Source organism: Lontra canadensis, unplaced genomic scaffold (assembly GCF_010015895.1).
Source record: "Lontra canadensis isolate GAN:19392208 unplaced genomic scaffold, GSC_riverotter_1.0 scaffold36, whole genome shotgun sequence".
Lineage (NCBI taxonomy): Eukaryota > Metazoa > Chordata > Mammalia > Carnivora > Mustelidae > Lontra > Lontra canadensis.
Window position 1 is genome coordinate 9,096,217 of NW_022631030.1, and position 9,527 is coordinate 9,105,743.

The 9,527-nt window shown below is 54.9% G+C and overlaps 1 protein-coding gene across 1 annotated transcript; it reads right to left on the bottom strand.

Moving 5' to 3' along the window:
* Nucleotides 1-952: 952 nt before the first annotated feature.
* On the bottom strand, nucleotides 953-9,179 carry ESAM (endothelial cell adhesion molecule). The gene is made up of 7 exons (XM_032868808.1): nucleotides 9,003-9,179; nucleotides 5,309-5,496; nucleotides 4,071-4,272; nucleotides 3,683-3,838; nucleotides 2,177-2,299; nucleotides 1,777-1,903; nucleotides 953-1,538 (listed from the first exon to the last, which is right to left on the bottom strand). Exons 1-7 carry the CDS (start codon nucleotides 9,070-9,072, stop codon nucleotides 1,223-1,225), a joined length of 1,182 nt encoding a protein of 393 aa, XP_032724699.1. The 5' UTR covers nucleotides 9,073-9,179; the 3' UTR covers nucleotides 953-1,222.
* Between the last annotated feature and the right edge of the window lie 348 nt (nucleotides 9,180-9,527).

Here is a 9,527-nt window from a genome sequence, read left to right on the forward strand (position 1 = left end):
AGCCCTTCTTTTGTCTGAGATCCTTCTTTGGCACCTTTATCAGGCTTGCTGAGGTAGGAGTCTCCATGGAAACCACAGCCACCTCCCCACTCCCAGAGCCACTCCTTGTCTTGGCAGAGAAACTGAGTCTTGGAGGAGACCCCACCCTTGACAGGACAGGGGTGACAGAATTGGAGCACAGGCCTACACCCTGTCCTATGTCCAGCTTTCCCTCACTGCACTGGAGGGCAAGATGTGTTTGTTAAGGACTCAGTGGTCTGGGAGAGGGAGGAACAAGTCAGGTTTCTCCCTCCTACCCTTAAGAGGAAGCTGGAGATTAAGAGCACCCACACCCCAAGTCTGTGAGCACCCTTAGCAGGAAGAGCACCAGGTTTCAACCCTTTCCTGCTCCGAGTGGGTTAGGGTCTTCCTGGCTTCAGACTTTTTGGGCCCTCCCCATGATACCTGAGAGCTAATGACCCTTTTATTTATTTTTAAGATTTATTTATTTTAGATAGAGAACGAGCAGGAGGGGCAGAGGTAGAGGAAGAGAAAATCCCTGGCAGACTCGGGAGCTCAATCTCAGGACCCTGAGATCACAGTCCTGAGATCAGGATCTGAGCCTCAACTGGCGGCACCACCCAGGCGCCCCCACAAATGACCCTTTTAATGACTCTAGAAGAGCTGTTCCCGGAAGTTGTGTGGAAAAGCCCTCCAGGGTTTGAAAAGGCAATATGACTCGTACTTTCCATACAAACACAATGCATCTTTATTGAAATTTGCAAAATAAAAACAAAAACACACATTTCAAGTTAGTTTAAAAAAATACCTTCCCTATCCCCTGTCCCAACAAAACCCAACCAAGAGAGCAGGACAGGTTATATGAAACGCAGGGAGCTGAAGTGGGAGTGATGGTGCTGTTAGATAGGGAGGAGTACAGATCGAGGGGGCGTGGAGGACTCACTGACCAGCAGTCCTCACACAGACCAGCGTTCCCTGCAGTCATGGGGAGGACTGGGGAAGGGGGTGGGAGCTCTTCCTAATCTGAGATCCACTTCCTCTTCTTCTACCTCCTGAATGTTTGGATCTTAACTGAGACTCAGTTTTCCCATAGTAGAGAAAGATGTGGGTGGAGGACTGGAGGTCTGGAAGGTGGTCCCCCAAGACTCAGGCCTCTGAGTTAGGGCTGACCCTTATAGGAAGGAGAGAAACCAGATGGCTTGGGTAGTAAGTGGCTGGACCATCACACCAGAGACCCAGCCTGACTCTGGGCAGGCACCATTACAGGGACAGCACCCATGCGGCTCAGAGCGGAGGAAGAGACTCCACCAGGGCTGGGGGATATTGGCTGAGGTTGGGCCCCATCTGTCCTGGGCAACCTGGGTGAGGGCAGGACCTGACTGGAGAGGCTGAGCGTGGGGGTCAGTGCACCAGGCCTGGGAGGACCTTGGGGGTGCCGGAGGGCTCGTGCTGAGGTGACAGAGGAAAGGGTCCCATTCTTGGAGATTGTATCTGAGCCCTTGGGCCAAGGCAGGGTCCGGGGAGCAGTGGCATCCTCCCTAGTGATCAAAGAAGTGATTAAGAGGTCAGAAGCTGGAGGGGGAAAGAAGGGAGGATTTCTACCGGCTTTGTCTTATTCCCTGCTCAGACACTATTTCACTCTCCCCTCCCTTAAAATCCCCCCAATGGAATGATGTTTCAGTCACTGCCCACCTTTCCCTTAGATGACAGCGGCCTGAATTCCCAGCCAAGGGAAGCTAGGAGAACCCCACTGGGGCAGAGACCAGACACACTTACTTGATATCATTGGCCGGCTCCTCTAGGGCCTTGCTTCGGCGTTGGTACAAGAGGACCAGCCCAGCCAGCAGCCCCAGTCCAACCAGAGTGCCCACAACAGCTCCAGCAACAACCGTAGGCCCTGGCCCTGGAAAAGGCTTGGTGTCAGGGGCAGACATCCAGGGGAGACACTGGTCCCCACCCCCTCCAATCCCTCTACCCCACTGCCACCATAAACATTTTTTTCTTTTTCCTGTCAAGCAGAAAATGCAGTGACCAGACATTTGTAGAAACATTGACTGGGACAAGCTCTTTGTCCTGTTAACAGTGAGAGGCCTCAGCAGGAGGCCTCCTCTCCTCTTGCAACCCCACACCCACCGGTGTCCAATCTTCTCCTTAACCACACTTACCCCTCACTGACCTGTGCTCACTTCCAAGGTCACATTGCACTGGGCACTGCCCACCTCATTGTGGGCCCTGCAGATATAGACTCCAGACATGGGACTGGAAAGGTTTGTGAGGCTTAAGGATCCACGGATGGCATCTGCGGACACAATTGGGCCATCAGTCCAGGGACCCTTTCTACCACTGGAAAAAATTCTGTCCCTTCTTGAATGTCCTCTTTGATTCTCTGGGAGACTCATCTGTCTGTTCCCTCACAGTGGTAAAAGTTGTGACAACCAGCATGCTGCTAACTCGATGACCCTCTCCATTTCCACAGGTCAGTGTCCCTGATTAAGACCTAAAAAGATTCCAAGAGGAACTGGTGCCCAGAAAAACCCAAACACCATGTTTGCTTTTATTTCTGATTGGCGGTGTGGTGAGAAAGAACACTGTAGGCTAGGAATCAGAAAACCTGACATCCAGAATAGGACATGTGACTTTAAACAGATTACTTGCTATCCCTGGCTCCCAACTTTTTGATCTGTAAAAGGGGTAATATGACCTCCTTGATGGTGTTGAAAGGATTATATGAAATAATCATTATTATAGTTAAAGTTTATTGACCGCTTACTCTATGCCAGAGACTACGTTCCTTACCTGAACTAACTAGTGAAAATTTCACAACAAACCTATGAGCTTGAGCACTATTTAAAAAATACAAATGATTTTTGTGGCACCTGGGTGGCTCAGTCGGTCAAGCAGCTGCCTTTGGCTCAGGCCATGATCCCAAGGGCCTGGGATCTAGTCCCGCATGGGGCTCCCTGCTTAGCAGAGAGTCTGCTTCTCCCTCTCTTCTCCTTCTCCCTGCCCCTCTGCCTACTTGTGCTCTCTATCTCTCTGTCAAATAAATAAATAAAATCTTTAAAAATATACAAATAATTTTTATTATAAAAATGGTCAAATAAAAAGTAGAGAGACAAAATGAAATTCCACATACCCATGTAGTTTGCTAACATTTTGCTATACTTACTTCATTTCCCTCTTTTTGTGAGACACTTAAAAATAAATGCTCACCATAAGTCTCCAAAAAATAAGGGCATCGACTACATAACTATAATGCCACAGCCACATCTGCTAAGTTAATAATCCTTTAATGGAATTATCTAATACCTAATAATAATTATCTATCCATATTGAAAATGTCCCAGTTGTCCCAAAACATTTTTTATAATTAGTGGGTTCAAATCAGGGCTATGACATCCCGTTTTACAAATGGAAGCACAGAGCCAAGTACAGCTAGTACACGACAGAGCTGGAATTCGAATGCATATTATCTAGCTCAAGAGCCTCTTCAGTGACATAAGTATACAGCATGTGAAAGCCCCCAACGCAGAGCCTGCACCTGCTGGGCCCCCTTTTTCCATCCCTTCTCCCCACTCCCTCCTTCACCCCAGAATTTTGCAGCACGACCTCCCCTTTCACCCCAGTCCCTCTGGTGCCTCTCATCTTTCTCTCCCCCAGCCACAGCCTCAAGTTCCCTCACCTAAAACTGGTGCAAAGAAAACCTGGGCGGATGGGGGTGCCCGCTCCCACTGGTACTGGGCAGCTGGCTTACTCCTCGGGGACTGGCAGCTCAGGGTCACATTGGTCCCCACACGGGGCACACCCAGGAGACCACAGGATGGAGGAGCTGGAGGAACTAAAGCAGGGAGACAGGTTAAAAGCTCATCCCCAGGGGATAAACAGATCCCTCCCACCCACCCACAAACACACATACACACACACACACACACACACACACACACACACCCGGCCTTCTGTCACTCTGTCTGCCCTCCTCTAATGTTTACACTCAGCCCTTTGGGAGACAGACCTGCCTGGGCTCCCGTGGGGCTGGGGAAGGTGTTGCCAAGTGTGTGCTGCTCACTCACCCAGCACACTGAGTTCTAAAGTTTTGCTGCTGTGGCTCCTTTTGATGCCTTGGTGGTCTTGCACATTCACTGAGCAGCGGTAGGACCCAGAGTCTTTCTCCTGGAGGTCCTGCAGCCGCAGTGACACATTCTGGGAAGGCATGGAGTAGACCAGGGATACCCCACTTTTGCTTGACGTGGTCCCACTGATGTACGCCAGCACCTGATGTGGGACACAATGCCTCCCCGTTATTCCACGTGTGCCCTGTGCCCACAGGTTCAGCTAATCCTCCCTCCCCCAAACTGGCAGTCTTCTTCTGCTTCTCCCCTGCAGTCACTTCCTCTGACCTGTCCCAGCTCCCCATTCCCCCAACTGTCTTCCCTCCCCTCTCTCTCCCTGCCCCTGAGTCCTCTTTCCCGGGACAGTTCCTGATCCCGTATGCTTTGTCTCCTCATCTCCCTCTTGGGGTGTTTAGAAAGGTGGTATGATGGGTGAGGGATAATGTAAACAGAGGTATTTATGAAAGAAACTTAGATTACAGGGAGTGGGTCAAAATTTTTTTAAAATCTTTTTATAATCTTTTTCTTGAAGATGTCCCCCCTACCCCATGTATAAATTCAGGCTCTGTGAAACCCTGGATGTACCCCTGCAATTTAGATTTCTCTCATATGTACTCCTATTTATCAAATGACCTCTAGAAAATACTTTCCAGAGCCTTGGGAGAGCCTAAGCAAATAAGGGGCTCTGAAAATGAAGTTTCATTGGCTTCCAGGTAAATAGCCTCTGAGAAGAAGTCTGATATCAGGAAGGAGGGTAGATGTGAGGTTGGGAAAGGAGACTGCCCCTGGGGCAGTGGGATGGATTCGGGAAGAAAAGTGGCCTGTGACAGCACCCAAAAGCACAAAGAAGGTGAAAATAGGAAGATGCTCAGCTTTTTCAAGCTGTGAGAAACTTGCCTTAACCCTTCCCTGGTCCTCAAACCCCAATCCTCGCTGCCCCTCCCCCAAAGCAAAGCAAAATGCCTTTCCACTTTCCTGTGTTTTGTGTCCTGGATTTCTAGGGTAAGTTGGGGAAAAGAAAATTCTTTGGGGGCCTCCAAGGTCAGAACAAAAATTGAGCCGGTGTGGAGGACCTTACTTTTTCCTGAATATTCCTTCCCCATCCCCATCCCCCACCCCTGGCCAACCCTCCCACTCTGGCCACTTCTTCCCCTCAGCCACAGTGTGTAGCCTCCGGCTGAAACGCTGCCCTTCCTCACCTGGTTCAGATCCTTCCCTTCTTGCTCCAAGAACCACATCACCGTGAGCAACTCCCACCGCTGGGATGAAGATACATGTCCTTGCACGGTGTACCACGCTGGGAGCACCACTTCTGATCCTTCCACTGCCTTCAACCTGGTGAGGCCAGAGGGCACGTGGAGCTCCAGCTGGGCCTGTGAGGGGGACGCTGAGGACAAGAGCACGGAGGCATGAGCTCGGAGGACTGGCTTCTGGCTCCTCCACCTGCGAATCTTGCCCAGCGCAGCGGGAGGAGAGGAAGACCCCGGCAGGGTCCCACCTGTGTAGGCCTCGAGCATTGCCCAGGGACTGCTGACCTAGTGTCCTGCTTTCATCAGAAGGTATTCGTAATCTCAGCCTGCCTGTGGGTTCCTAACAGGGGTAGGGACCCATTTCTGTGCATTTATTTGTATCCAGAGGAGCAGATTTCAGAGCACCAAGAAGAGGGGGCCAATTTCCAGGGCAAGGGGAGAGGAGGATCTCTAAGAGGAAGGGCGTGTTGAATACTTTTAATCTGCACTCTTCGTAGCCCACTTGCTCCCTCAATTTCCCCCGGGAGGGAGCCAAGAGGGCGTAGCGACGCTGGTCAGGATCGCCAGCGTTCCCCGCTCCTGCCTTTCAACCCGACGGGCGGAGGGGGTTGGGAGGCCGCCGGATTAGCGATTAACCCGCGGCTCCTTCTGAACTAACAGCTCGGAGGGAGAGACCGGAGCAGCCCAGCGCTCCAGCTGACCGACTGACGGCCGCGCTCCCCCGCCTCCCGCTCCGTCCCGACCCAGGGCCTGCCCTGGGAAAACGGAGAATGGAGGCCCAGAAAGGGGCCCTTTGGGGGTCCAGGCGATCTGGGAGGGTCCTATGAGGTCGCAGGAAATCACGGGCAGAACTGGAACACGAACGAAGGCACCCTAGCAGTCAAGTACAAATCTGCGTGTGTTTGGCGTTCAGGAGGTGGACTGGGGTGTCGGTTTCGAGGAGAGGACAGTGGAACCAGTGCTTGCTGTTGACGTCCAGAAACATTCACTTTTTGCCCTTCAGAGAGGCGATGGAGCAGCGGAATCCTAAGCCCTTGGGAGGAATAACCTTGGGCTTGGACCGGCCAGGCCCCAGGAGGCTAGCTACCGTAGCCCCTGGCCTCCGCACTCTGAGTCTGAGACGCCATCTCCGCGTGATGACCAGGCGGCCAAGGCGCGGACAGAGGCCGCACGCAGGCCGGGCTTTCCGCCCTCCTGGAGCCTGGCTGCAGGCCCCTAAGAGCCCCGGCGCGGATCCGGCCAGGATGCGAGCCACCCCCACGGCTTTCCGCCTGCGCGTCTTTCCAGAACCCCCACCCCTATTCCTTGGCCTTCGCGACACCCCCCTATCCATTTCCTGGCGGGTCCCTGCGGACCGGGCAGGAAACTTGTGCCCGGTGATAAGCCAGAAGACAATGACCGGGGCGCCGCTGGACCGGAGGCTCTACAGGAGAAAACAAACTCCGCCTCAAGGAGCCCGACTCCCCCCTGGGGACCGGGGCGGACCTGGCCCGCACGCGGGTCTCCGGAGGCCGGGACTACAGGAGGCCTGCGGGCGGTGCCGGATCTCCACCGGCCTTTCTGCAGCGCACTCCCGGGAGGCCGAAAACAGTTCCCGTCGGGAAACCTGCCTGAGGCCCGGGAGACGCGCGAGCTTCCTTCGCCGCAGGTGCCCCCGGAGACCTCCCCCAGGTCCAGCATTGACCTTTATTCACTGCGAAAGGTGGCAGCGGTAAAAGAGCTAGTGATGGACACACTGGGGTCTGGGCAAATGCTCCCTGTCCTACGCCACAGTGGGAAACTAAGAGCTGAAACTAGGACACCCTCAGGCCTGGGTGTCCGCGGCAGCAGAAGCCCCTTTTTGCTGGCAGGGTCCGTGGTACCACAGGCAGAGGACAACCGAGTGGTTGGGTCCGAGTGAAGGACACAGGAACAGCCCAAGAAAGGGACCCTTCTGGCCCACTCCAAGACCAGAGTGATGGAGCCGGCAAGGCCCAAAGGAGCACAAAAAATGGGCCTGCTCCCGAAGCTACTATTTTTAGTCTCTTTTTCTCTGAGAAACTACCCCCGCGGGCTTCTCACGCCCCAGGGGCAGCAGCACAGAGCCACCCAGGAGCGCAGAGCTTCGGGGCCTCCCCGACAGCCCAGTGCAGCGGAGACCAGCAGAGCTGGTGCCTGCCCCCAGCGCCCTGGGCCCCAGTGCCAGTTAACTCTTGAGTGTCTGGTGGAGGTCAGCAACCCCCTGGGCTGCCTGGTAGGGAGGTTGGGCCTGGGCTGTCCTTGTGAAAACTGATGGCCAGAGTTAGGATAGGAAAAGGAGAAGTCGCAGGAGAGGTGCAAACACTGCCCAAGCAAGGAACTGGGACTTTTCTCCCTTGCTTGGCAAAAGCCCCAGCAGAGAGATGGGGGAGTTGAGGATAGAATGCAGAAGGGAAAGGGGTGCTGAGGTTGCCGTTGGGAGAAGGCAGCCAAGAAGAGAAGGGATCCGGAGCAGGCCCACCGAGTCTACAGGGACAGGAATCTTTCCAGGCTCTGGTGTGGCGGGTGGGCTGCTCGGAGTCCTCTTTGTCTAGGGACCCTAATCACTTCATGCCCCAACACTCCTGAAGCACAAATCAGGCTAAAGGGGGCATGGGTGAGAGTTAGCTGTTCCCTGTCTCTGTCCCCATCACTGTGGATGAATTTCACTCTGTCTCTCTGTATCTGTCACTTCCAACCTGAGTGAAATGAGTTAAATTTGACCTTGACAAACTCACCCTTCACCCTTCTGGAGATCCTTGAAAAGAGATGGCAAGACAGCCCCAAAGGAAGATGCTTATAATGGGTTTAGTTCTTGCTGGGCCCTTAAACTCCAGATGTCACAATGGACCATCCCCAGCTCCTGAGAGCTCCTGGAAGCCTTCAACACTCCTTGAGCACTTGCTCCAAGGAAGCGCCCTTCTTCTCTGACTCTTTGAGGAAACTTCTCTCTATTTCCTTTGTCCGTTTGGCTCTGGGAACCAATGGGGGGGGTGGTGGACCTCATGGTGGGGGGATCACAATTCTGCTCCTTTAGGCATTCAAACCCCTCCCCCATTTCCTGTGTCCCAAGTGACCTCACGGTCAAACTTTTGGGGCACCTCCCTTTATTCCCAGGGCAGGAAGCTGGAGGGGGGTAGAGGGAGGATCTGGGCTGGGGAATTGATGTGAAGTGCGTTTGCCAAGCCTGGGATCCAGGGGATTCCTGGGGTTCTTATATATTAGCTCCAGTGTGGGGTGGGGGACCTGAGGGGGCTGGAGTTAAGTCCTTAAGCTCTTTAGCCTGTGTCTCATCTAGCCGCTCATCTGGCCCTGCTGGGTGGAGGTGGGGAGTGCTGGTGAGCAATGGTTCGCACAACTCACAGAGAGGTCTACCCACACAGATGCCCTGACCCTCTCTCCAACCAGGCAGAGTCCACACCCAAAGTGGTAGCTGTCAGGACAGAGCGGAGATAGAAGTCAACCCCACCCAGTGATGCCCTGGGAGGGTAGAGGGGGGAGGGAGTGTGGGGGGAGGAGGGCAAGAGTCAGAGGGGGGTGGCCCCATCCATTCAGTTCCTTCATCAGTGCCCAAGACCACCTCGCTCAGGGTCGGATTCATCCCATTACCCGTCTCAAGTTCCCTCCCGGGGCACGTTTCACTCACCGAGGGTACTCAGCCCCAGGAACAAAAACCGCAGCAAGCTGGTCGCAGGGGGCCTGGGCAGGGAAACCATGGCACTCCCTGGCCCGGACGGAGTAAGGGGCGCCGGCTCCGGGACACACCGAGCGACAGGTGCTGAGGCGAGTCGGCAGCTGGGGCAGACGCAGGAGTCGGGCCACTGACACCCAGGGCGGCTCTAGCCAGAATCTGTGCGTGTGTGTCCCGCCGGCGGGGTGGGGACCGACGGGGACGGGGGGGGCGGGGCGTTCGAGGGGGCGGAGAGGTCGCGGTCTTCCCGGGCGGGGCGTGCGGGTGACCCGCCACCAGAGGGGGGGGGCGGCTCCCGCGCTCCGACGGCCTGATCTCGCGGCCTCCACCCAGGGTGGGGTCCGGTAAGTCTCGGTGCCCCCACAGCCGGCCGGGGGGCCAGGGGAAAAGGGAAGGGGCCTGAACTCCCACACTGGGGCCATACCCTTCCCCCTCCGCCGCCGGGGTGGGGGGAAGACGGGGAACCGAGGGAGGTTTGGA

Excerpts from the sequence above, each read along its gene's own strand:
- ESAM (XM_032868808.1), bottom strand. The coding sequence starts at position 9,072 with ATGGTTTCCCTGCCCAGGCCCCCTGCGACCAGCTTGCTGCGGTTTTTG. Across the intron at positions 5,497-9,002 it reads CCTGGGGCTGAGTACCCTCG|CGTCCCCCTCACAGGCCCAG; the intron begins GTGAGTGAAACG and ends TCTTGTCCTCAG. Across the intron at positions 1,539-1,776 it reads GAGCCGGCCAATGATATCAA|GGAGGATGCCACTGCTCCCC; the intron begins GTAAGTGTGTCT and ends TTTGATCACTAG.